This window comes from Muscardinus avellanarius (assembly GCF_963383645.1).
Source record: "Muscardinus avellanarius genome assembly, chromosome: 10".
NCBI lineage: Eukaryota > Metazoa > Chordata > Mammalia > Rodentia > Gliridae > Muscardinus > Muscardinus avellanarius.
In genome coordinates, this window is record NC_137796.1 from 65,261,858 (window position 1) to 65,289,785 (window position 27,928).

At 50.8% G+C, this 27,928-nt stretch overlaps 2 protein-coding genes across 2 annotated transcripts; both read left to right on the forward strand.

Moving 5' to 3' along the window:
- Window positions 1-882: 882 nt before the first annotated feature.
- On the forward strand, window positions 883-10,889 carry LOC308268622 (leukocyte immunoglobulin-like receptor subfamily A member 5; the record flags this gene model as incomplete). The annotated part of the gene is made up of 5 exons (XM_080703731.1): window positions 883-975; window positions 2,711-2,927; window positions 3,094-3,129; window positions 4,344-4,628; window positions 10,642-10,889. 5 exons carry the CDS (start codon window positions 883-885, stop codon window positions 10,887-10,889), a joined length of 879 nt encoding a protein of 292 aa, XP_080559857.1.
- Window positions 10,890-22,715: 11,826 nt separating this feature from the next.
- LOC308268623 (leukocyte immunoglobulin-like receptor subfamily A member 5) lies at window positions 22,716-27,422 on the forward strand (the record flags this gene model as incomplete). The annotated part of the gene is made up of 4 exons (XM_080703732.1): window positions 22,716-22,749; window positions 23,083-23,367; window positions 23,492-23,794; window positions 27,286-27,422. The coding sequence occupies 4 exons, from the start codon at window positions 22,716-22,718 to the stop codon at window positions 27,420-27,422; spliced, it is 759 nt and encodes a 252-aa protein (XP_080559858.1).
- Between the last annotated feature and the right edge of the window lie 506 nt (window positions 27,423-27,928).

Sequence of the window (27,928 nt, forward strand, 5' to 3'; positions counted from 1 at the left end):
TTATTCCTAAGTCTAGAATCAAGCAGCCCTGTATCTTCTCATATTTGAACTGACATCAAATTTATAATGACATCAAATTGCCATGTTGGATGCCTAGAGAAGATAAGTATCATGGGTTGTGGTCTGGCTACTCAGGCTGGAGCCAGGGTCCTGCCTGGTGGAGTGGGGTTCAGCCAGACAGGAAGAGGCTTGCAACCCAGAGGACCTCACCGCTGGGCTGAGATGTCTCCATGGGGCCAGGAGCCTCCTCAGCTCCTCTCCGGAGAAAGCAGAGCCAGGCCAGGGAGGGGTCATCCCCATCTTTAACTGTACTGCCCTGGGACCCAGAAGGCAACAGCAGCTGTCACCAGCCACTTCTGGGCTCTGTTTGTCCTACAGGCCCTGTGGTCTCTTCTCTTGAAGCTGTAGCACTCAGAGCAGGTGGCATGGTGTCCACTCTCCCTGTCCTCCTATGCCTTTGTCAGTGTGGGGAGCAGGAGGGGGCACAGGCTGGGTGTGAAGGGTCTGAGAAAACAGGAAACTCAAGTAGAAAAAAAACATCAGCCCCCACACCAGACGCAGACCTCTCACAGAGGTCTCAGGACGGAGAACAGAGGCTTGTGTGTGGGTCCAGGGTGGTCTATAGGAAGAAACCAAGGGCTAAGCTGGGATGTAAGGGGGGAAGGTCCTGGGATCCTGCCTGGGGTCTCCTTGCAGGCACCCTCCCCAAGCGCACCCACTGGTCTGAGCCAGGCTCTTTGATCACCTTGGGGAGGCCAGTGACCATGTGGTGTCCGGGGATATTAGGAAACAAGAAATTCTGTGTAAATAAGGAAGGAAATTCAACACCATTATGCAAAGAGACCACACTGGAGCCCAACAAGGCTAACTGCTCCTTCAGCCATGAAAGAGCTCTATGCCAGGCAATATCACTCTTACTATTACATCTCCACTGGCTGGTCAGAGCGCAGTGGCCCCTGGAGCTGGTGGGGGCAGGTAAGTATACACTCAGGGGTCCCAGCCCCACCCTCAGGATGGGGGTCTGTCCTCAGGTGCCCCCTCTCACAACCAGCCCTGGGGCTGATGTGGGGGGTGAGCCCATTTAACACCTGCCTCCTCCTGTCCTTGGAGCCTGTGTTCACACAGCTTTTCAGCCCTGCCCAGCCCTGTGGTGGCCTCAGGGGGAATGTGGCCCTCCTGTGTGGCTCAAGGGAGAGACATGACAGGTTCATTCTGATCAAGGGAGAAGAACACAGCTCTCCTGGGCCCAGGACTCAGAGAGACAACCCAATGGATGGGTCCAGCCCTGTTCCTGTGGGCCCTGAGACCTCCAGACACAGGTGGACGTTCAGATGCTATGGCTATTACTGGAATAGCCCCCAGGTGTGGTCCTTACCTAGAGACACCTGGAGCTCCAGGTCTCTGGGGAGGAACCCAGATCTTGAATGCTGTTCAGAGCCCCAGACAGGCTGCCATGAGCTGAGCTCCCAGAGCATCCCAGGCGAGAGGTGGCTAAGGGAGCTCAGGGTCTCAGGTGAGGGGCCCTGACCCGCCCCTTGGGCTTGGGGAGGGTGCCTGCAAGGTGATCCCAGGCAGGACCAAATGGTCACTCAGGGCCCTATTTCTAACTCAACCTGCTGCCTGCTTGAATCTTTTTATGTCTTTCATATGAGGGATTTAACCCAGGGCCATTCTACCACCAAGCCACACCCTCAGGCCCTTTGATTTTTTATTTTGAAACAGGGTCTTAGGAAGATTTTGGTCTTACTAAGTTACTGACGCTGACCTGGATTCACCTGACTCAGCCTCCCAAGGACTGGGGATATAGGTAAGCACCACCATGCCCAGCTTATTTTTTTATTTAGAAGGAATGCTTCACTAAGATGCTGAGGGTGGACACGAGCGTGTGATCTCCTGTCCAGCCATCCAAGTACTGGGATTACAGGCAGACAGCATTATGCTGGGCCGAAGGGACCATCAGTGGGCACATACCTTGTCCAACACCATGAGCCTCTCACATCCCAAAACCATATTTACTGGGTTTGGGAAATTAACCGAGGCTGAGCCTCCCTATGGTTCAGCTACCACTGACTTATGCCTCCAAATGAGGAAGCCGAGGCTCAGAGACTAGATGTTGATGCTGAAGGCATCATGGGTGTGGGTGAGGAGCTGGCAACAAATAGAAGGCAGCCCCACCCCATCAGGAGAGCCCTGCCCAAGGAAACAGGGCCAGGGTGAAGGCCTAAGGGCTCAGAAGTCTGTTCTCAGGGAGCGGGGCAGGATCCTTGCTGAGAAGAGAAAAAGGAAGCCCACACAGCAGAGGACACACACACTCACAGAGCCAGGAGAAGCGGCGAGTTTCCATCCTGCCTCCCTGCACCTGTCTCTGTGTTCACCCAGGAGGGAGATCCAGGTAAGCTGCACATCAGTGCTCAGCATCTCTGCTGCTCTATGCTCACCTGCAGCAGGAACCTGCATCTTCCTGGCAGCATCTTTAGGGCGGGGCTGATAACTGGCCATGGTGGGGACCCCACAGTGCTCTGCAGATGGATGGTCTGGAGGGGGGAAGGAACCCATTGGAAGACCCTGAGAGAAAGGGCTGGCCCTGATCTCTCTTACCTGGAAGGGCAATGGAAGTGCCAAGTCTATTTGCCATAAAGTCCTGGCCCTAAGTGAGCAAAGACAAACAGATAAAGGATGGGGTTTCAGGTGAAACACCTTTAACCTGAAGGGTCTGCAGAGAGGTTGGAGCCCATCCCAGCTGCCACCCTGGGGAAAGGAGAAGGAACTGGAGAGCAGTTCCCCTTTCTGCGAGAATGCCGATGTGACACTGTGTGACGAGGAGGACCCAGCCTCCAAGTGGCCACACTCCGTGTGTATATCCTTCCTGGTGAGCACCACTGGGCGGGGCGCCATGACCACCACCATCACGGCCCTGCTCTGCCTCGGTGAGACCTGGGGAAGAAGTGGAAGGGAGGGGACAGCCTGTTCTGGAGGGGTCCCACCCCACAGCCAGGCCCTGGTCCAGCAGGACACCCCAGGCTCCATGACTCAGGTGAGGACAGGAGCTTCCCAGGCCCCGGGGCAAACCTCTCACAGGGAACTCTCTTCCAGGGCTGAGTCTGAGCCCCAGGACCCCAGTGCAGGCAGGTGAGTGTGTCCCAGTGTCCCAGATTAATGCTCCTCACTGGAAACAAGGGGCTACTGTGGGCAGTGCGGTGATGGGCTGATGCTGGGGAGGCCTGGAGGGTCCTGGGCTGAGAGCTGGGGTCTGAGGGGAAAGGTGCTGGGACCCAGCCTCTGATCTCCTTGCAGGGACCCTCCCGAAGCCCAGGCTCTGGGCTGAGCCAAGTTCTGTGATCAGCCGTGGGCAGCAAGTGACCATCTGGTGTGAGGGGACCCTGGATGCCCTGGAGTACCTCCTGTATAGAGAAGGAAAGACTGAGCCCTGGGACAGACAGACCCCACTGGATGCCAGGAACAGGACCAAGTTCTCCATCACATACATGACAGAGCACCATGCAGGGCGATATCACTGTTACTATCACAGCCTTGCTGGCAAGTCAGAGCCAAGTGACCCCCTGGAGCTGGTGGTGACAGGTGAGAGGACACTTGGGGACCCCAACCCCAGGCTCTGCCCTCAAGGAGGAGGTCTGCTTTCAGGGTGTTCCCTCTCACAGCCAGCCCTGAAGAATAACTTGTGAAGTATGAGCCCATTTAACTCACTGCCTCCTCCTCTCCTAGGAACCTATGACAAACCCAGGCTCTCAGCCCTGCCCAGCCCTGTGGTGGCCTCAGGAGGGAATGTGACCCTGCAGTGTGGCTCCGAACTGAGATTTGACAGGCTCATTCTGACTGAGGAAGGAGAACACAAGCTCTACTGGACCCTGGATTCACAGCAAGATCCCAGCAGTGGGATCCGGGCCTTATTTCCTATAAGCCCCATGATACCCAGGCACAGTTGGACGTTCAGATGTTATGGCTATTTCAGGAACTTTCCGCAAGTGTGGTCAGAATCCAGTGACCCCATGGAGGTCTTGGTTCAAGGTGAGGAGGCCCCAAACTTTCCCTGAGTGACATAGGACCTGACACATGTTTGGGGGGGGGGTCCTGAGTATCCCATGGGGTGAGGGGAACCAGGACTCCTGAGCCCACTGGGGCCAAGAGCAGGAGGCCCTGAGACCAGATGTCAAAATGAGGGAGACGGTGAACGGGAGCCGGAGGGTCCAGAACAGAGATGGATCTTCACGTGGCTCCTGCAGCCCTTCTGCTCCTCAGGGACCTGCTTCTGTGTCATCCCCACGTGTGACCTTCACGGTGCCCCTGTTCAGGGCTGACCCACCTCCCCTGCTACTTTCTTGCAGGGACCCTCCCCAAGCCCCGGCTCTGGGCTGAGCCCGGCTCTGTGATCACCCTGGGGAGCACAGTGACCATGTGGTGTGAGGGGCCCCTGGAGGCCCAGATGTACCATCTGTCTGAAGAGGGAAGCCCATCACCCCGGGAATCACAGACCCCCCTGAAGCCCGGGAACAAGGCCAAGTTCTCCATCACCTCCGTGACAGAGCACCAGGCAGGGAGATATCACTGTTACTATCACAGCCCTGCTGGGTGGTCAGAGCCCAGTGACCCCCTGGAGCTGGTGGTGACAGGTGAGAGGACACTTGGGGACCCCAGCCCCAGGCTCTGCCCTCAGGGAGGGGTCTTCTTTCATGGGTGTCCCCTCTCACTGCCAGCCCTGGGGGTGATGTGGGAGATGTGAGCCATTTAATGCTGCCTCCTCCTCTCCTAGGAGCCTATGGCAAACCCAGGCTCTTAGCCCTGCCCAGCCCTGTGGTGGTCTCAGGAGGTATGTGACCCTGCAGTGTGGCTCCTGGCTAGGCTTTCACAGGTTCATTCTGATTGAGGGAGGAGAACACAAGCTCTCCTGGTCCCAGGACTCACAGCCACATCCCAACGGGCAGGTCCAGGCGCTGTTCTCTGTGAACCTCATGGCCCCAAGTAACAGGCAGATATTCCGATGCTACGGCTATTATGAGAACAAATCCCAGGTGTGGTCAGACCGCAGTGACCCCTTGGAGCTTCAGGTCTTAGGTGAGGAAACCCCACCTTTGCCTCACACAGCCCATCAGAAACAGCTCAGACCTGAGAGACTTCTCAGTGATGGGCTGGACACAGAGTGAAGTCCTGGCCAGGGAGGCAGGTTCCCTGGGTGCACATGCAGGGACCCTGGAGACATTTGGGTCTGCCCTGACCTGTGACTTCTGTTTCCAAAATTCACAGCCCCACAGCCCCGGGATTACACCGTGGAGAATCTCATCCGGATGGGCGTGGCTGGCGTGGTCCTGGTGGTTCTCGGGATTCTGCTGTTTCAGGCTCTGTACAGCCAGAGAAGGACCCACGATGGTGCCAAAAGGTGAACAGGCGTGAGAACAGGATACTGCTGAGAGTCTTGAGCTGAATCTTATGATCCTGAAGTTCCTGGTAGAAAACCCAGAGGATTATGGGGGAAGTGTCTGGTGGCAATGTGGAGGGGTGACAGGGTTTAGATATGTGGATCTGTCTGTGGTGGTCTTGATAAAAAAAGATTTTATTAAATTGTTCCTGACTTTCTGAGACTGGTCCCCTTCTTTTCTTACCCTTAAGCACCTGTAACTTCTTCACTCTCTCATACTTGCAAGAACATATCCTGCTGTTTGTAATTACTGCATTCCATAATGAATGTCATTGACCCTCTACTTCTTCATCTGCACAAAGCATCTGGTTTAAGTAACAGTAGACTGACAAAATCAGAACCCACTCTGAAACCACTAAACCCAACCTGTTGTGCTGAGATCCCTCACTCCTAGCGATGCTCTATAGATTCTGCAGGAATTCTGGCATCAGCAAAGGGGTGGTTGATAGCAAAGCCCAGTGGTGTTCAGGGGGTCAGAGGTGGGTTGAGCTGGTTTTGGTTGGGCTCTGTGACATCTGATTTTCTCTGACAGTTTCCCCCAATGGCCCCACATCTTGGGGTGCAGGGCAGCTGGCCACTGGGCTGTGGGCTGAGGATGCAGAGCGCTGTGCAGGTGTGAACCACATCCTGTTCACACTACAACTGTACTGGGCTTTGTGTGCTGTTTTACAGAGGAAGGAAAGTCCCCCAAATTCACCCCTCCCTCTGTGATGGTAACTGCTGGAGGGACAGCAGGTGAGGGTCATGGTGGGACGTCCTGCCTGGGCTGCAGGAAGGAGCCCTCGGGAAGCTGAGTTCATGATTGCTGGGCCCAGGGTGATTGGCCCAGGCCAAGTTTCAAGACCAGGCACAGGAGGATGGATCCTCAGGGGTCAGGTCACCTCTGCTGGGGTTGTTCCCCCAGGACTCTTTCTGGCCAGGTGACCTGGTAACACATGATGGGTTCATGTCTCCAAAAGCCCTTCCTACCATCCTGGCTAAGCCCCTGGCTTCCCTAGGTTGGACAAGTCTCTATACAGCCAATGCCATCTCAATGTTCCAATTCAAACTACTCAAAAGCCTCTGAAACCTCCACCTGAATTCTGAGTGGATGTTTCACTAATACCTTCACCCCCCAGCCCTGTGACCACAGCTCACAGCACCTACAGTTGCCGTGTATCCCAGACTCATGACCTCGTCCCATGCTCACCACACTGGGATGCCCTGGAGATCCTGGTCATAGCTAATGAAAATCTAGAGCAGCCCATGCCCTGACCATATACATCAGGCTGTCCCCAGAGTTCAGGTATCCATGAAGCCAACAGCAAGTCTGGTGAGGAACCAGACATTGTGTGTGGAAGACGAAATACTGGGTTTGACTCTGGGGATCCCCTGGAGGTTCAGGACATTCTATTCACTAAACTCAAGAAGCATCAATTTCCTGGACTAGAATGTGAGGACAAAGACACCCCCTTTCTAGTAGAGGATAAGGTGCCCTCACTAAGAACAAGTACTCTCTGTCAGAAGGGGGCCTGTTGCAGAGGACCTGCTCCATGCAGGGTCTGCCCCATCACACTCCCTTCCTCTCTCCAGAATCCTCCTCCTCCCCACTCCCAGTCATCCGTGGGCAGGAGCAACAAGATGCTTCTGAGCAGGATCTGGTCTTGGCCCCTGCACTAGACCTGACCCAAGCTCTGCCGCCTCCACCTCCGTCCTGAGGAAGTGCCCTTGAGGGGGAGGAGAGGCCGGGGCACAGCTTCGCTCTGGGATGCAGGGTTTTCTGTCCACACTCAGCCCTCAGTTGCTCTCATATTGGCTCTTTGATTTGTACAATTGTTAGCACTTGTGGAACTTTTTGCACAGGTTGAAAGATGAAGAAAGGGATAGGTCAGGACTTGGGGAGAGTGTAGAGACTGGATATGGCAGGTGCCAGAAAAAAATGTCTTAACACAAGCCGGTCAACAAATGAACACCCTGGGCTTTGCCATGGGTCTCAGGGAGGGCCCAGATGCTGAGCTGCTCACGGGATATCGTCCCCTAAGACTCCGACCCGCAGGGGCTTAGAGAACGACACAGACACCTCTTCAGCTGAAACATGAATTCTTCTTTAATGGATCCTTAATATGTCTCTTCTTCTTCTCAATATGTCCCAATATGTCTGACAATGCGTACAGCAAGCACAATATATATCAGCATCATAATCCCTCCCTCTATTCCCTACCAACCCCAAGCTTTCCACAGCTAGGGCATGCACATTTCTGACTCTCTCATAGGCAGGCTGGTGGTAGCACGTGCTGCGTCACTGATCATTCTGCAGGCACGTAACATGGCACACTGCGCATGCTCAAGGAGATGTCCATCTTGTGAGTCTCATGACTTGGCTGCAAGCCTAGGCGCCATCTTGAGTCCATGCTGGCAACAAGCCTGGGTGCCATCTCGGTCCAGCCGAGTGGGCCCCGACAACGGGACACAGGGCCTTCATCTCCCGCCCTTCACTCTGAGCTCGTGCTAGTTACTTGTGTTTGAGGGAAGCAGGGCTGTGGAGACAAACAAGGCAGCATGTTCATGCCAGTTTTTCTGGGGCCAAGATGGATGCCATGAACCTGGCCACATGCCAAGGGCTTGGTAACCACCTGTGGCCCTAGGGGAGGTGGTGGGTCCTTAGGAGGAAAGGCCTAGAGGAAGGAAGGAGGTCACCATGTCATTCCTTGAAGGGGTGTGGACCCTGGCCAACCTCTGTCTTCGTTTTGCATCAGTGATGAGGTGAGAACTTGGCTCCTTCTTCTGTATCTACCATGTTGAGCTGCCTCCACACCACCAGAGCACCAGGGCCCAGCCTCCTCACTGCAACCTCTGCAGCTCTGAGCCAGATTTAGTGTTCCTCCTCCAAGTGGATCCATTTGACTGTTGTGTGGGATGGAGAGCTCACGAGCACAACAGCTCTTGGACATCAGCAAGCGCCTCCGTGGTCCAGGCTGGTCCCTAGGAGCAGAGCTCCACACAGCAGGGAGGGGGTTCTGGCCCAGGGCACTGCTGGAAGCTCCCTGCGCTCTGATCCCTCATGCCTCCTTGAGGTCTCGATGGCTCTTCCTTCATGCAGGACCCAGGGGACATTTGTGGCTCCCAGGGATCTTGGGGAAATTGCTGCACTCTGAGCTTCAGAGAAGCCCTGCAGCCCTTCTCCTCGAATCCACAACAGGGCTCACTTTTAGTCCTGTCCAGATCCTAAATCCTCAAAGGAGGCCTTCAGAGGGCAGCTTACATGCCTGCGTCCCTGGACTGTGCTCAAGGGCCACCATTATCACTAGGAGTCCTGTGATCACTGAAAAATGCACAGAAGGAAAAAGACCCCAAGGTGGAGCAGAGCATGGAACCCCTGTGTCAGGCAGTGCAGCATTTTCCTCCAGGGACCCCCAGCTCCAGGGCACAGAGAAGCAGAGCCTCAGCCTCAGCCACACAGCGCGGGTGTGTGTGGATCCGCTGCAACAGCTGACTCTGAGCAGCTGCGGCCAGCCGTCCTTCACATCTCCAGATCAAACTGGGAAAATGGGATATGGGTCCTGGGGGCAGGGAGAAGAGCCATTTAGATCAGCTACTGTGTGGGTCAGCACTGTGTTACTGTAAGAAAATACCTGAGACAATCAACTAAAAAGGAAGACGGGCTGATGGGGGAGGTTATGTGCCACCACAGACTCCCGCTGGGATGTGCTACCCTGGGAAATCAGACACTGAATATCCATTTGAGGTCCAGTCCTCAGAGTTCAGGGAAGTGGTCTATCTGTAACATGAAGTGCTTTTTTTTTCTTTTGTGGTACAGAGAATAAAACCAGGGGGCATTCCACCTTTGAGCCACACCCCCAGCCTTATTTTATTTTTACTTTAAACATGGTTTCACTAAGTTTCTGAGGGCTTGCTAAGTTGCTGAAGCTGGCCTCAAACCTGTGATCCTTCTGTCCCAGCCTCCCAAGCACTGGGATTACCAGCATGTCTTATTGCACAGGCCCACGATGGATTTCCGAGTCTGTGATCAACCTGCCCTGTAAGTTCTCATGCTTAAACTAACCTAGGAATGACATTAAATTCTGTTCCTGCACCCTTGGAAAAGATAAGTGTCATGGGTTCAAGTCCAGCCACTCAGGATAAAGCCTGAGTCCTACACTGGAGGAGGAGAGGGATTCGGGCCGGGCAGGAAGATACTTGCAACCTGGTCGACCTCAGTTCTGGGCTGAGATGTGTCCATGGGCCTGGATCCTCCTGAGCCCTGCCCTGGGGAAAGCAGAGCTGGGCCAGGGAGGGGCCGTCCTGTCTGCTGGGTGCACAGCTGTGGGACCCCAAAGGCAGCAGCAGCTCTCACTGGCCACTTCCGGGCTCTGTCCTGCAGGGCCCTGCGGTCTCCTCTCTTGAAGCTGCAGCATGCAAAGCAGGTAGCATGGTGTCTATGCTCCCTTTCCTCCTCTGCCTCAGTCAGTGTGGGAGGAGGAGGAGGGGGCACAGGCTGGGTGGGAAGGACTCAGGGCTCAAGCAATCCAAATGAAAAACACACCAGCACCCTCCCCCCCAACCACGGGAATGCAAACTTCTCAAAGGGAGCTCTCTTCCAGGGCTGAGTCTGGGACAGAGGCTCGGAGGAGCTGCAGGTGAGTCCTCCCCCAGGATCTGACTTCCTGCCCAGAAGTCTCTTCCCCTGCCCCTGAGGTCTTGGGATAGAGAATTAGGGCCTGGGCACAGTGTGGGCATAGGTTTTGGGGGGAGTCCTGTGTTCAGTCTGGAAATGAGGGGGAATGTCCTGGGACCCTGCCTTGGACCTCCTTGTAGGGACTCTCCCCAAGACCACCCTTTTTGCTGAGCCAGGCTCAGTGGTCACCCTGGGGAGAGAGACCAGTGACCATGTGGTATCAGGGGACTCTAGTGGACAAGAAATGCCTAAGAAAAGAAGGAAGTTCAATGCCATTATGCAAAGAGACCCTATTGGAGCCTAGGAACAAGGTCAACGTCTCCATTACATCTGTGACAGGGCAATATCGCTGTTTATAGTACAGCCCTGCTGGCTGGTCAGAGCCCAGTGATCCCCTGAAGCTGGTGGTGACAGGTGAGAGGACACTTGGGGACCCCAGCCCCAGGCTCTGCCCTCAGGTGGGGGTCTGCTCTCAGGGGTGTCCCCTCTCACAGCCAACCTGGGGGTAACGTGGGAGCTGTGAGCCCATTTAACTCGCTGCCTCCTCCTCTCCTAGGAGCCTACAGCAAACTCAAGATCTCAGCCCTGCCCAGCCCTGTGGTGGCCTCAGGAGGGAATGTGGCCCTCCAGTGTGGCTCCCGGCTTGGATTTAGCAGGTTTGTCCTTACTGAGGAAGGAGAACACAAGCTCTCCTGGACCCTGGACTCACAGCAGCACCCCAATGGTAGGGTCCGGGCCCTGTTCCCTGTGAACCCTGTAACCCCAAGCCACAGGTTGACATTCAGATGCTATGGATTTTACTAGAATAGTCCCCAGGCGTGGTCATTACCCAGTGATCCCATGGAGTTCCAGGTTTCAGGTGAGAAAGCCAGATCTTTACACTAATACTGTTTATTTTATTTATTTATTTATTTATTTATTTATTTATTTATTTATGTGGTGCTGGGGTTCCTGGAAACCCTTCTATCTCTGGGTTACACTCCCAGACCTGTTTTATATTTTATTTAGAAACAGGGTCTCTTAAGCCAGCAAGGCTGGCTTCGAACCGTGATCCTCCTGTCTCCGCCTCCCAAGCGCGGGGATTACAAGCGTGCCTGTCTCCGCCTCCCAAGCGCGGGGATTACAAGTGTGCGCCACCACGCCCGGCTTACACTAACACTGTTTAGAGCTGCAGTCAAGCTACCATGAGCTAATCTCCCAGAGCATACCAGGTGGGAGGTGGCTGAAGGAGCTCAGGGTCTCAGGTGAGGGGCCCTGACCCGCCCTCTCTGAGTCCTGACCCAGGGCAGGGGCAGGAGAGTGAGCACAGACAGGGTCTCCAAGGGTAGTGCTGCCCCCTCCCCCTCCTCTGGTCCTCATTTCCAGGATGCTCTCTGTCCAGCCCCCACCATCAGGGCCCATCCTACACTTGATGAGACTCAGGCCTCTGTCCACAGACCCCAGTGTCCCCAGTCATGCACAGCCTCAGCCTGTCTAAGTTCTAGTTACAGTCTCAGCTGGGCTTGTGTCCATAGGCCTGGCATTCAGGACATGGTCAGGGACTCCAATTTCCCAGGGTCTAGATAGAGAGGACTTCAAACAGAGAGAGATGTTGGGGGCCCAGCCTGGATTGTAGCAGGCAGCAAACATGGGGAGTAGGGAGCTCGGCCCTCACCTCCCCAGTCCACCCCAAGAGGCCCTGAAGACCTGCCTCTCACCCCCACGGAGTCAGCACCCCCAAGGAGTGAGTGAGGGGCTCCGGTGGGAGGTAGCCGGGGCCAGGGCTGAGTGATGGGTGGGTGGAGCCTCCTGTGTAGATGCAGCCTTGGTCAAGCCCTTCTCTCTGGGCCTCAGTTTCTCCAGACTCCCCAGGTTCAGTCCCCAGCTCTGCCTCTTCCTGCTGGGGACCTGGGGCAGCAGACTCCCCGTGTCTGAGCCTCAGTTTCCTGGCCTGTAAACGGAGTGGCAGTCCCTTGTGGTGGGGTTAGAGGTGAGGAAGACAATGACCCAGCCCAGGCCCTGCACACAGCAGGTGCTCACTTAATTGGCGTTGTTCCTCACTCACCATGGCAGTCCTTCCCAAGGATGGGAAAAGCTTATGATGGGGTCTTGGTGGTCTTCCTCCTGCTGCTCGTCCTTGTCTTCTTGGAATAGTGGCATCAGGGCAAAGGCAGGACAGGGGGTGAATAGGAAGTGGGAGACCTGGGGGCATCACCTGCAGGGAGACCCCCGCTGTGCTGAAGTTTCCCCCCCCCCCACCCAGGTATGTCCAGGTGCGCAGCCCTGACAAGCATGAGTTCTCATGGGATGCAGGAGGGTTATGTGAGTGTCACAGGGTCACCTCTTCCCGTCCTTCAGGGATCAGCACTGCAGCCACCTGCACCGATACCGCCCTCAGGCTCCAGGTAACCTGTACCCTTCTTCCTGGAGGTTCACTGTGTATGAGGCTCTTCCTGGGCTGATGGACAATAGCACCCGCACAGTGTATCAATTAAATGAAAGCCTTAAATAAAACTGTTGAAATACGAACATGCCTGAAAAATCAATGACTTCAGTTCAAATTTCAAAAAAGAGGAAATGGAGAGCCAGGCATGGTGGCGCACAGTTGTGATCCCCGCACTGGGGAGGCTGAGACAGGAGGATCGCACAGGTTCGAAGCCAGCCTCAGCTACTTAGTGAGGATCCCCACCACTTAGTGAGACTCTGTTTCCAAATAAAGTATAAAATAGGTCTGGGAGTATACCCCGCAGGTAGAAAGCTCCTGGATTCCACACCCAGTACCACGAAAAAAAAAAAAAAAAAAGAAAAGAAAAAAAGAGGAAATGGGTGTTTGAGAAAAGCAGAAAGAAGAAAATCATCATCATAACAACCTATAATCAATCATTTGAAGAAAAACATATGTCTATAAAATTTGTTCTTGGCATGGTGCAGTGGTGCATGCCTGTAATTCCAGCACTCGAGAGGCTGAGACAGAAGGATCGCAGGGTCAAGGCCAGCCTCAGCAACTTAGGGAGGTCTTCAGCAACTTAGTGAGACTCCATTTCAAAATAAAAAATTAAATGGGCTTGGGCTGGGTGTGGTAGCATACGCTTGTAATCCCAGCATTCAGGAGGATCATGGTTCGCAGACAGCCTCAGCTACTTATTGAGGCCCTCCGCAACTCAGTGAGACCCTGTTTCAAAAATAAAAAGTCTAAAAACTAGGGCTGGAGGTATAACTCAGAGGTACAATGTCCTTGGGTTTCATCCCCAGTATCGCAAAAAAAAAAAAAAATTAAATGGGCTTGGCATGTAGGTCAGAGGTAGACTCCCCCTGGGTTCAATCTCCTGTATAAAAAAATATAAATACATAAAAATATAATATATCCTAGCCGGGAGTGGTGGCACACGCTTGTAATCCTCGCGCTTGGGAGGCAGAGACAGGAGGATCGTGCTGGTTCGGAGCCAGCCTTGCTGGCTTAAGAGACTCTGTTTCCAAATTAAAAAAATATAAAATAGGTCTGGGAGTGTAGCCCAGAGGTAGAAGGGCTTCCAGGAACCCCAGTACCACCCCCCAAAAATGTATATATATGTATATATATATCCTTAAATTTTAATATATTTATTTATTTATTTAATTTTAATAAAATATGTATATATATCCTTAAATTTTAATAAACGTGTACTTTCTGAAGAGATGAAGTATAAGTATTTGATAACATGTCAGTAGCTGTTCACAATTTTTAAAGTGGGATAAGTGCTCATATGTATGGCAAAAAAAAAATTTGCCAAAACCTATAAGAAATATCCCATTGATAAAAGAATAATGCATGTATTTACCCCAGTAATAAGGAATGAGATAGGCATTTGCTGTTGACACTTGTATTCAGCATGGCGCTGAAGGCCCCAATAAGTTGGAAGACTGGATGTTGACAAAGGCAAATCTTTCCTCCTCAAGTGTATTTACCTGAGCCGTTTTGCCCCAGAGATGGCAAGCGCTCTCACAAGGCTCCAAGGGGAGCACACAGCTCTTCAGTGCCAGCAAGCTCCTCCGGGGGCCAGCGTGGTCCAAGAGCAGAGCTCCACTCAGCAGGGGGAGGGGCTGGCTCAGGCCACTTGAGGCTCCCCGCTCTTACCTCATGCCCCATTTGGGAAGTGTAGTGACTCCTCCTTCATGCAGGATCCAAGGAACCTTCAGGGATCTCTGGGAAACTGCTGTACTCTGAGCTGCGGGGCAACCCTGCGGTCCTCCTCCGCAGACACACAAAGAGTAAAGGGACCGGAAAAACATTAGCCCTGGCAAGACCCCAAACCCTCAAATGAGGATGTCAGGGGACAGCTTGAAAGCCTGCATCTATGGAATGTACTCCAGGGCTTCCCAACCATTATCAGTCAAGGATCCGGCGAGCTGAGGGAAAGACGCACAGAGAGAAAAAGACCCCAGCGTGAAGCTCAACGTGGACCCTCCGGGTCAGGCAGCTCAGCATCTCCCTCCTGTGACCCCCCAGGCTCAGATTCAGCCACACAGCGCTGGTGTTTGTGGATCCTCTGCAACGACTGACTCTGAGCAGCTGCGACCAGCCGTCTTTCACATTTCCAGAACCAAAGCTGGAAATTGGGGAACGGGAATCTAGGGGCACAGAGAAGGGCCCCTTTAGTTCAGCTGCTATGTCAGTCAGCAGTGTGTTGCTGTAAGAAAATAACTGAGACGATCAATTTAGTAAGAGGATAGGTGGTGATGGGAGGTTTTGCACCACCACAGGCTCCCGCCACGATGTCCTGCCCTGGGAAATCAGCCACTCAAGGTCTATCTGGGGTCTAGTCCTCAGAGTTCAAGCAGTCTCTCTGGACCACAATGTATGTGGTGTGTGTGTGTGTGTGTGTGTGTGTGTGTGTGTGTGTGTGTGTGAATGAGATTAAACCCAGGAGCATACTACATTCAAGCTACACCACCAGCTTTGTTGTATGTTTCTTTTATCCAAAGCAGGGTCTTTCTAAGTTGCTGAGGGTCTCACTAAATTGCTGAAGGTGGCCTTGGACCTGCAATCCTCTAGTCTCAGGCTCCCGATACTGTGACTGTGGGCATAAGCCGCCTCAGGCAGCCCGTGGTATATTTCTGAGCCTGTGATTAACCTGCCCGGTAACTACATCTATTTGACTACCAAGGAATTACATTAAATTCCCTTTCTGGACCCTCCAAAAAGATAAATATCATAGGGTTGAGTCCAGCCATATAGGCTGGAGCCTAAATTCTGCTTTAGTGGAGTGGGATTCAGGCCAGGCTGGAAGGGCTGTGACCTGGGGGACCTCAGGTTCAGACTGAGATGTCATCATGGAGCCTGGACCCTCCTGAGCCACACCCTGGGAGAAGCAGAGCCTGACCAGGGAGGGGCTGGCTCCATGTGCTGGGTGCACAACAGTGGGACCCGGAAGGCAGCAGCAGCCCATTAGAAAATTTGACAGGAAAAAACATTGAGTATTCCCAGTTTCCAGGGATGGCTGGCAAAGCCCCTTGGAACCATCAGAACCCTCCCAATATCCTTCCTCCATAACGTCCTGACTCTAATTCCTTCCTTCCTTCCTTCCTTCCTTCCTTCCTTCCTTCTCTTTTTCTTTCTCTCTCTCTCTATTCCTTCCTTCCTTCCTTCTCTTTTTCTTTCTCTCTCTCTCTATTCCTTCCTTCCTCTTTCTTTCTACCTTTCTACATTTCTTTCTTTCTCTTTCTTCTTTCTTTCTTTCTTTCTTTCTTTCTTTCTTTCTCTCTCTATTCCTTCCTTCCTCTTTCTACCTTTCTTTCTACCTCTTTCTTTCTTTCTTTCTTTCTTTCTTTCTTTCTTTCTTTCTTTCTTTCTTTCTTTCTTTCTTTCTTTCTTTCTTTTTTTCTGTGAGGTACTGAAGATTGAACTTAGGGGTATTCTACCTCCAAGCTACACCCCAGCCCAATTTCAATTTTTTTTTTTTCATTTTGAAGCAGCTTCTTGATAAGATTCTGAGGCTGTTCTCAAACCTCTGGTCCTCCTGTCTCAGCCTTCTAAGTATTGGAGTTACAAATGTGCACCACCACACTTGGCTGAGTCTAATTTCTATTTTCTTCTGGATGACTGGAGAGTCACTTTGGAAAGAACCACCAGAAACATTTAATTCCACATATTTTACTGTGTGTTAAATATTCTCTCATCTCTGCATTTAACCTGTTGTTGTAAAGATGAATGATCAAACTCATGCTAATAATAAATAGTAAAATATTATAAAAAGGTGAAAGATACAATAAAAGAAAATTGAAGATTTAATAAAAAAGGAAATTTGAAATTATCTCAAGACAAGTCAGACGTGGTGGTGCACACATGTAATCTCAGTCATTGGGAGGCTGAGACAGTAAGATCCCAGGTTTGAGGCCAGCCTCAGCACCCTAGGGAGATCCTCAGTAACTTAGAGAGACCCTCAGCAACTTACTGAGACTTTGTTTCAAAATACATAAGGCTGAGGTATAGCTCTGAAGTGAATGTCCCTGAGTTCAATTCCCAGTAGCAAAAAAAAAAAAAAAAAAATTGAAAAATTGAAAAATTTCTTAAGACAAACTAACAACATAACAAATCAAAAGTTCTGAGATGAATGTGTGGATGTTACAGTGTAGACCATATAATTAGCATGCTGGAGGCCTGGTTTCAATCCCCAGAAACAAAACTAAAAAAAAAAAAATCAACTAAGAACTTACAGGATAAAGCCAAAGAAGCACTAAGAGGGAAGTGTACAGTGATAAATAATCACATTTAAAATAAAGATTTCAAATAAGCCCACACTTCCTTTTTTTTTTTTTTTTGGTGATACTGGGGTTCCTGGAAACCCTTCTACCTCCGAGCTACACTCCCAGACCTATTTTATATTTTATATTTGGAAACAGGGTCTCTTAAGCCAGCGCGGCTGGCTTCGAACCTGCGCGATCCTCCTGTCTCTGCCTCCCAAGCGCGGGGATTACAAGCGTGCACCACCACGCCCGGCTCTACACTTCTTTTTTTATTGATGCGTTGCATTGTAATCATACATCACGATGAGGTTCAGAGTGATAGATCATGCATGCCTGGGACATTGCACTCTCATTTTTATTAGATTCTCTTTTCTTAGATTGTCTTTACATTCATACAAATAACTCGCTGTATGAACAAAAGCTGTTTGTATAGTTACCACACTGGGTCTCCCCTTTCTCTGCCCCCTCCCCATTCCACTAGGGTCTTTCCTTATTTATCGGAGGTCTTCTTTGTTCCCAGTTTCTCTCTAGCTTCCACATATGAGTGAAAACATGGCCTTTTGCTTTCTGTGACTTGCATATCTCACAAAGCATATATTTTTGAGTTCCAGCCACTTTCCTGTAAGTGACATAATAGCATTATTTTTATAGCTGAGTAGAATTCCATTGTGTGCATATACCATGATTTTGTAATCCATTCAGCTGTTGACGGACACCTAGGCTGGTTTCATAGTCTGGCTATGGTGAATTGAGCTGCTATAAACATGGAAATGCATGTTCCCTTATAGTAATCTGATTTCAATGCCTTTGGGAAGATCCTCAAGAGTGGCCAGGCTGGATTGTAGGGTGGCTCTTTTCCCAGACTTTTAAGGGACCTCCATACTGGTCTCTGTAGTGGTCATACTAATTTGCAATCCCACCCAAAGAGTTCCTATTTTCCTACATTCTTCCCAACATTTACTGTTGTTTGTCTTAGTGATGATTGCCATTCTAATTGGGGTTAGGGGGAATCTCAAATGTAGTTTTGATTTGCATTTCCCTGACTGCTAATGAATTGAACATTTTTTTCACATATGTATTGGCCATTTGTATTTCTTTTTTTGAAAAGTGTCTATTTAAATCTATAGTTTATTTTTTACTGGGTTCTTTTTTATTATCAAGTTTTTTTTTAAAAGCTGCCTATATATTTTAGATACTAATCCTCTAACAGATGGGTAGCTTGAAAAGATTTTCTCCCATTCTATAGGCCTCTTTTATTTTTTGGTGGTACTGGGGATTGAACCCAGGGTCATTCTACCCACAAGCTGCACCCTGAACCCTACTTTTCTTTCTTTCTTTCTCTTTCTTTCTTTCTTTCTTTCTTTCTTCCTTCCTTCCTTCCTTCCTTCCTTCCTTCCTTCCTTCCTTCCTTCCTTTCTTTCTTTCTTTCTTTCTTTCTTTCTTTTTCTTTCTCTTTCTTTCGCAGTACTGGGGATGAAATCCAGGGGCAGTCTACCTCCTAGCTACATCCCCCTGCCCTATTTTTTATTCTTTATAAACAGGGTCTCACTAAGTTGTGGAGGGCCTCACTAAGTAGCTGAGGCCGTCCGTGAACCGTGATCCTTTGGTCTCAGCCTCCCGAATGCTGGGATAACAAGCGTGCACCACCACACCCGGCTCCCAGCCCTATTTTTTATTCTTTATTTTTGAAACAGGGTCTCACTGAGTTGCAAAGGGCCTCACTAAGTAGCTGAGGTTGTCTGCGAACCACGATCCTCCTGTCTCAGCCTCCCCAAAGCTGGTGTTACAAGCGTGCGCCATCACGCCTGGCTCATTTTTTGTTTTGAAACAGGGTCTCACTAGGTTGCTGAGAGTCCCTCTACATTGCTGAGGCTATTCCTGACCCCATAATTCTCCTTTCTCAGTGACCCAAGTACTGGGATTACAGGAGTGTACCACCATGCCCAGCTATGACAGATTCATTTCTAATGGCCTATTTATTCCCAATACACTGTCTGTTGTCTTATCTCAGCTGGGGGGTCTCCCTTCCCTGTACCTGTCTTACAGACAGGGGTTCTCCCAGAGCTACCCCGGGAATCAAGCCTGACAGGGACTGTTGCAGCTTTCCCTCAACCCCCTGTGGGGTCAGGACTGAGGAATAGAGATCAAGGGAAAAGAAGACAGTAAAGAGGGACACAGGGGACCGGAGGCTTGGAAGCACAATAGGTGTTTATTATGCAGCTGGGCAGCATATTTATATCATACAGAACTACCAAGAACCCTTTAACCCACGTCAGCAATACACATCAGGCGTGCACAGCATGCAACCCACGTTAAAGCATACCTGGCGCCACAGAGTCTGCTCAAAGCACAAGCAAGGGTGGAGGTCCTTCTGGGCAGAATGAACAGCTAGGAGCTTATCAGGCAGAATATGCACAGAATTTAAGGATGGGAAAAGTCATAGACAAAGCAATGGGGAAGTAAAAGGAGCCAGACACGCTAAAATTAGCCTAGGTGACAAGGCAGAGGATGAACGCCTGAGGGCAGCTTGCTGTTCTTCATGCACCAAAGGGCTTAGGGAGTGATCTCAGACTCTCGTGACTAGACTGTCAGCACTCTGTCCCCCAACAGTTCCCCCTTTTCGTTATATATCACAGAGGTAAGAGCCACTAGGGCTTGACGTCCCTTATCTGTCAAGAAATGTTTCTTGATCAGAAGAAAAATGAAAAGCACTGAATATACACTTAAAATCCATGCAGTAGCTCCACTGCTTAAGCTATGTGTTAGACTCTGCCACCAATTATGTGGATCTAATCCACTTGATCTGTTAGCAAGCCAGATGCCAGCTCTTCCATGGAGGTGGAATTGGGCAATTAGAGGAGACAGCTTCATTAATTTCTTGGTGCGATTTATCAATAGAAACAGTCAAATTATGATGAATATCTCATAAATGAATTTTTATTTATTTATTTTATTTATTTCTTTTTTTGTGGTACTGGGGTTCCTGGAAGCCCTTCTACCTCCGGGCTACGCTCCCAGATCTATTTTTTTATATTTTTATTTGGAAACAGGGTCTCCTAAGCCAGCGCGCGCGGCTGGCTTCGAACCTGCGCGATCCTCCTGTCTCTGCCTCCCAAGCGTGGGGATTACAAGCGTGCGCCACCACGCCCGGCATAAATGAATTTTTAACGTATCCCATTTATGTTTAGAAACATAGAACCTTTGAGGAGTAATACAAATTTGAGTGCTATTTCAATCACATCTTAATATTTGCCTTTGAGTGACTAATATTTGCTCACTTAGCCAGGTGACAGCTTGACCTAACTCTTCGACCTTATCCCTAAGCTCTTTATCAATTAAATGTTATTTTGCCCAAAGATTATGAGACTATTTATGTCATTTTTTTTTTTACAAACTCTTTGGTTTTTACAGAGGAATAACGGGCTACCCCAGCAATAGAGGCGGTGCTTACAATGGCAATCAATCCTAGAATAGCTAGTATTACCCATATAACAAACCTTTTGGCTCTTCCGCCTAAGTTTTTAATAAGATGAGCCACAAGTCTATCCATAAGTGATGCTTGCCAAGGCCACCCAAGAGACACAGGAAAGCATACACTGCTATGAGCTCATAATACAATTACATCAGCATGACGATGAGACACAAGTGTATCGTTGATGTTGCCATAGAAACCAGGTTTTCATTATAATTAAATAGCAACTTTCCCACAGCTAATACAAAAGGCACTTTAACCCAAGCAGTAACTGGTCTATAGATGCCTTGAGCAAAAGACAAAGTAGATGCTGAGGTTTTTTTTGCCAGAAAAATTTCCAGTCCAAAGTTCAATGGAAGCAGAGGCAGCAGCTTAATTTCCGTAAGTCCCATTGAGGGGGTCCAAAGGTGTGATCTTCGAGCTCAATTTCTAGGTGGGCCCATCTGTAATCAATCCATCCAGGTAGCAAAGAAGAGAAAGTAGTACTTTTTTAATCTGTGGATTTAAATCTCCAGTTTATAGCAATGGAAGATGCAAAGTGGGTACAGCTGCTATCCAGCTCTGTGCATGCCCTAAGGAAACGCTCCCGAGGTCCCCAATCAATAGATGTATGATTATGGACAAATTTTTTTTAATACTAGATTGACATTTATTCCAAAGAAAAGGTGAGTCTGAGAAGAAAGAGAGGTTATTATATGTAAACACTGGGAAGGGTGGCTCTGATCCTTTGCCCACAAACAGGAGGTGACTCACATTAAACTGTATGGATTTAGTCTTCGGCATTTTCATTTGCATTCTGTGATGGTTCTGCGGAGGTAAAATATACATCCACTCCTGATCCCCCTTAGACAAACACAACCCAGAGCCCACACAAAAAGGAGGCTCATTATACCCCAGAGTAAAATTGTAAAAGGCCCCCTCCTTCTCAGGGAAAAGTGCCATCCTGGGAGATGAGAGGATGGTGTCAGAATGGAAAGAAAATGTTCATTCCAGCCAACCACCCGCAACAAGGGAGGATGAGGAATGTAGGCCCAAGACTGATAGGCACCTGTTTGCGTCAGCATGAGACTGAGGATGACAATCATAGCAAGAAACAGATTTTTTGGAGTAAGCTCTCAACCTGTGTTCATGAGGACCTGAGGCCCTTGGTCAGTAAGGGTTATTATCTGTCCCCGCCAGGCCTGAGCCACTGCCGGGACATCCTGGAGGTTGAGAGCAGCCATGGCCTGCACTGGAATCTCTAATGTTGGCCAACCTCGATCCTACTGTCTCAGCCTCCCAAATGCTGGGATTAAAAGTGTGAGCCACCACATCTGGCGAGAACTTAATATATTTATATAATCATGTACCACATGCTTGGGAGACTCTTGCCAGATACCCCATTCCCCCTTTTTATTTGAAATGTTTACTTCACCAAGGTGCCTTTTTCTCTTCCCTTCCCCCTCCCTTTCCACGGTGCTACTGGTCTCCCTTCTCATTTATCTGAAGTCCCTTTTCTTTCCTAATTTCCCCAAACTGTGTTTACCTCGGTCTAGAAATAAACTGTGGCTAAGCCTCCCCATGTTCCAGGCACCGCTGACCCATGACTCTGAGGTTTGGAACGACAGCTTCTAAAAGAGGCAGAGACTAGATGTTGATGCTGAAGATAATATGGGCCATGGATGAGGAGCAGGCATTAAGTAGTAGGCAGCCCAACCAATCAGGAGAGCCCTGCCCAAGGAAACAGGGCCAGCGAAGAGGCCAGAAGGGCTCAGAAGTCTGTTTCCAGGAAGGGGGTTGGGATTCTTGCTGAGAAGAAAAAGAGGAAGTCCACCCAGGGGATGGTTCAGCAGAGGACACCCATAGCTAGAGCCAGGACAAGAGCAGTTTCCATCCTACCTCCCTGCACCTGTCCCTGTGCTCACCCAGGACGGAGCTCCAGGTGAGCTGCGCGTCAGTGCTCAGCATCTCTGCTGCTCTGTGTCCACCTGCAGTAGGAGCCTGCATCTTCCCCGCAGCATTTTCAGAGCGGGGCTGATGACTGGCCATGGTGGGGACCCCACAGCGCTGTGAAGATAGACAGGCTGGAGGAGGAGAGGGGCTCATGGGGAGGTTCTAAGAGGAAGAACCGGCCTTCAGTATCACTCACCTGGAAGGGGCTGCTCAGGAAGAACCAGGTGTATTTTTTGCTATGTCCTGGCCCTAAGTAAGGACAGACACACAGGCAGAGGATGGGGCCAGGGGAGACCTAGTTACTGTCTGAGCTATCTTCAGAGAGCCTGGAGCTTGCTCAGCCCAGCCCTGGGGCAATGAGAGCCATGATCCTGGGGAGCAGTTCCCTTTTCTGCACATTGGCTGCTGATGTGACAACATGATTTGCAGGACCCGGCCCCTGAGCCCACATCCTGTTTCTCTGTCTCCTGCTGGGCACTATAATCTCCTCCATCTGCACATCCAGACCACTGGGAGGGGACGCCATGACCCCCACCCTCACGGCCCTGCTCTACCTTGGTGAGACCTGGGGAGGGGAGGGGTCACACCCCACAGCAGGCCCTGGTCCAGCAGGACACCCCAGGCTCAGTAGCTCCAGGGAGGACTGGAGCTGCCCCGGCCTGAGGCAAACCTCTCACAGGGAACTCTCTTCCAGGGCTGAGTCTGGGCCACAGGACCCCAGTGCAGGCAGGTGAGTGTGTCCCAGTGTCCCGGGTCCCTGCTCCTCACTGGGGGCAATGGGCCATTGTGAGCAGTGGGGGTGGACAGCAGCTATGGGCTGATGCTGGGAGGAGAGGTGGAAGCTGAGAAAGGGAAGAAGATCTTGGGACCCAGCCTCCGATCTCCTTGCAGCGGCCCTCCCCAAGCCCATGCTCTGGGCTGAGCCAGACTCTGTGATCACCAAGGGTTGGCCATTGACCATCTGGTGCAAAGGGACCCTGGAGGCCCAGGAGTACCGTCTGAACAAAGAGGGGAGCCCAGTACCCTGGGGCACAGAGCCTCCAGTGGAGCCTGGGAACAAGGCCAAGTTCTCCATCCCATCAGTGACAGAGCACCATGCAGGGCGATATCACTGTTACTATCTCAGCCCTGCTGGCTGGTCAAAGCGCAGTGACCCCCTGGAGCTGGTGGTGACAGGTAAGAGGACACTAGAAGGACACAGAGTCTACCCTCAGCAAGGTGCTCTCACGAGTGACCTCTTCTCACTGCCAGCCCTGGGGAGATGTGAGCCCATTTAACATGCTGCCTCCTCTTCTCCTAGGATTCTACAGCAACCCCAACCTCTCAGCCCTGCCCGGCCCTGTGGTGGCCTCAGGAGGGACTGTGACCCTCCAGTGTGGCTCACAGCAGAGATATGACAGGTTCATTCTGATCCAGGATGGAGAACACAAGCTGTCCTGGACCCTGGACTCACAGCAACAACCTAATGGACGGGTGCAGGCCCTGTTCCCTGTGGGCCCTATGACCTCTGGCCACAAGTGGACATTCAGATGTTATGGCTATTACAGGAGAACCCCTCAGGTGTGGTCAATATGCAGTGACCCCCTGGAGCTCCAGATCTCAGGTGAGGAAGGATGAAGGATGAATGGGTGGGAAGACAGATGAATGGGTAGATGGATGGATGGATATGTGGCATTGGATGGGTGAATGGGTGGACTCCCAAGGGATCCCAGGTGGGAGGATGGCTGAGGGGAGCTCAGGGCTCCTAGCCAGAGACCCAAGTGTGAGAGACAGGTAGATTTGTAAGTCTGGACAGGAGAGGGCAGGAGTTTGGAGGGACCAGCTCCTTTGTGCTTGCTCTGTTTACTTTTGCTCCATGGGTGTCCAGGAAGCCCTCCCTCCTGAGCAAGCAGGGCACTGTCCTGGCCCCTGGAGAGAACCTCACCTTCAAATGTTGCTACTACCTCAGCTATGACAGATTCCTTCTGTGACCTCCCCCAGCATCCTGGCTGGCAGCCCCAGGCTGGGCTCTCACAGGCGGATTCCCCCAATCCCCCCATTGGACCCTGTGATCCGCGCCCATGGGGGCCAGTACAGATGCTCTGGTAGACACAGCCTTTCCTCCAAATGATCGGACCCCAGTGAGGCCCTGGATATACTGATTGATGGTGAGGGCCTGGCAGGTGCAACGAAGGACCCCAACTCTGCACAGGACCGTCTTGTGGAGTCCCAGTAGGAAATGGCTGGGTGATGGGAGTCTTAAAGAGAGAGAGAAACTAAGAGACAGGGGAGGAAAGAGTCAGAGGAAATAGAGACAGACAGAGGACGGAGGGTCCTCAGAGACAGGCCATGGGGAGGTCTCAGCTGAGAACCATGTGGGGGGCTCTCACCCTCCTTCTCTCTAGGACAGCTCCCGGCCACAGCCTTCCTCTTCCTGCAGCTGAGCCCTATGTTGGGGAACGTGACCCTGCGGGGCCAGTCACAGAGCTTGATGGACACCTTCCTTCTGCCCAGGGAGGGGCGGCCTATCCCCTGCATCTGAGATCAGAGTCCCAGCTCAGCAGTTCCAGGCAGAATGCCCCATGGAGGCCGGGACCTCAGCCCTCGGAGACCTGCAGGGGTCAGTGTGGGCTCAGCCTCTCCTTGGGAGGCTGACCTCCTTAGACAGGCTGTCCTCCTGTCCTGGGCCCCCTCTTAAAGAGGTGGAGCTGCCTAGAGGGGATCCCCAAGGATCCTTCATTTCTGACCTTCTGGGTGGGGCACACCCTAGACCCCCACTCTCCAGCCCTGTCTGGAAAAGCTGGGCTGGGCAGGACTGTCCATCAATCCTGGGATCTCAGATAAGAGGAGGCCACAGTATTTTGGAAACAGCAAAGGTAGATAAAGCCCTCCTGGTTTAGTCTCTCCTCTTCTGAGGATCAGACACAGTCATGGAGATTTTCTACTGAGAGAGCCCTGTATGACACATGGCTCCCTGTGACCCCAGAGGACCTGTGAGAGGAGGAAGAGGGGGTGGGCTCAGGACATGGTGTATAGGCCTGATCTCCAACTGGAACGATGCTGAAATCCATGGGGCGAGAGTGGCCTGGCAAGTCAGAGAGGACAGCTGAAACCCCTGGCAGCTCTGACTTCTCCCTCTGAGGCGCCCTGAGGGTGCAGCGCCTCACCCACACCCGTGGCTGTCTCAGACCTGAGAAGGCTGCTCAGGCCATGACTGTGGCTGAGCATCAAAACACAGGCTCCCTTAGAGAGAAGCATCCCAGGCCTGGGTACCATCACCTGGCCGCCTCTGTGCTCAGTGCTCACCTGGATTAAGGAGGGCCATGCACCTGCGCCCTGGAGTGGTGCAGGAGACCAGCGCCCTGCTCATCCCTGGTGCAATTCAATCGGTTCCAACTCTGCACTTTTGGGTTACACTAATGCATGGTTCCTCTCCCTATAACTTTTAAAGTGGGTACTTAGTCTAAGATATTTGGTTTGAGGGTTTATTTTTTAAATTTTTATTTATTTAATTTTTGTGGTACTGGGGGTGGAACCCGGAGTCTTTCTACCTCCGGGCTATACTCCCAGACCTTTTTAATATTTTTTTTGGAAGCAGGGTCTCACTAAGTAGCCGAGAGCCTCACTAAGTAGCTGAGGCTGGCTTCGAACCTGCGCGATCCTCCTGTCTCAGCCTCCCACGTGCGGGGATTTACACGTGTGCGCCACCACGCCCGGCTCTGGTTTGAGGGTTTAAAAGCAAACAATTCTACTCCTGTCTTACATGGACTAGATTAAACATTAGTTATGGAGAATGACATCTTCTTGATATTGTCTTCTCATTCAAGGTGTGTAATATTGAGGTTTATGGATGAAACTTAGAAATATTTTCAGTTTTTATTCATAAAATTGGATACATTCATGGGTAATATTAAAATTATCCAACTATTTAAATCATTGATAAGTAAGTTTTTATTGTATTTTAAAACAACAAATATAAGACCACAATTTGTTTGGGTGCATTAGTTTTATTTTATATTAACTTAGGATATCCTCCTTTCTAATTGCTTTTCAATTCCTTCTGATTTGCTGATAATATTTACAACTAACAAAATATGATGAAAGTTTCTCTTCTTAATTTATAAATTGCACACCAAATATTCTTGCTCAAATATTTGCATATATATAGTTATGCTTATATCTTTTAATATGAATCTGTAAATATTTATCTTTTATCATATATATTATGTATCTACATATATTTATATCTACAATTCAAACATTTTCTTAATATTGTTGAATTGGTATGTTTTTATTGTTCATTCAACATAGGTTTACACTTCTAAAAAGTAAAAATGCTATTTTATACACTACTGACATTATCATTTAGATTATATCCATATTTATCTGTGTGTGCCTATATGTGTATATTGCACTGCAGTTGTTTCTGGCTATAGAATAATAAATTAAAGGAAAACTGGGTGGGTTAATGGAGGAGCAGTGCAGACATTCACCCCTTGTGCTCCTGACCTCCAGGAGCTCTGAGGTTTAACCCCTCAGCCCTGGACTTGAGTCCTCAGCTGCTCAATCAGGGGGATCTCATTTCCAGAAATTAGCTTGCCTGGTCTTCTGTCCCAAACTGAGCAGAGAGCACACAGCGCGGGGGTGTTTCTGGACTCGGAGACCATTGTTCTCTCTGATCCTGAGCTCTTGGGTCTCAGCTAAACGTGGCTCCAACGTGACTCAGACACAAGTTCTGAGCTCACAGAGCATAGAGAGGCTGAGGACCCACCAAGGAGACAGAGGGAGCTGCCCCAGCAGGGACAGGCTCCTGCAGGATCTGCAGAAAGTCACGTCAGGAGAACAGGACAGGAGGATGTGGAACTAGGGCAAAGGCTCGGGTCTCTTCAACGCTTCACCCCTCCTACTCTTGGTCTGTGGTTCTCAGGAGCATCTGAGACCATCAGCCCATCACAAACAGCTCAGACCTTGGAGAGGGGACCAGGGAGACTCCTCGGTGAAGGACTGGACGCAGTGAAGTCCTGTCCAGGGAGCAGGTGCCCTGGGTGGACGTGCAGGGATCCTGGGGGATTTGGGTCTGCCCTGACCTCTGACCTCTGTGTCCACAATTTGCAGCCTCACAGCCCCAGGATTACACCGTGGAGAATCTCATCCGGATGGGCATGGCTGGCTTGGTCCTGGTGGTCCTTGGGATTCTGCTCTTTCAGGATCTGCACAGCCAGAAAATGACCTGCAATGGGGACAGGAGGTGAACAGAAGACAGAGCAGGGCTCTGCTCAGAGTCTTGATGAATCATGAGGTCCTGAAAGAAAACCCAGGCATCCATGGGGAACTGTTTTCTGGAGCATGTCCAGAGCACAGGACTCTGGTTCAGTGCAGGGAACTGGCTAGATTTGGAGCTGAGACACTCCTGCTGTGCTGTGTGGCTATCCTTCAGTCCTGCTTAGACCCCTGCTGATGGGCCCTCCTCTCTCCTCACCTCCAGGACCTGAGTCCATCCAGGGGCAAGGCTGGGTCTTGGCTCTGTGCAGCTCATGCTCAGCATCTTCATGGATCACTGCCTCATTTTAGTAAGCACCTTCCAAAACATGCATTAATGAGACGCCGTCCTTGCAGCTGAGAAGGTGGAGCTTGTCTCCAGTAACAGAGCAAAGGAGCTAACATCACATTCCAGCCAGAATGCAGAGTGAGGACCACTGCTCTCTCTGCAGCCTCAACCCTTCCACGTTCATTGGATGCTCTTGTGTAGTTTCTCCTG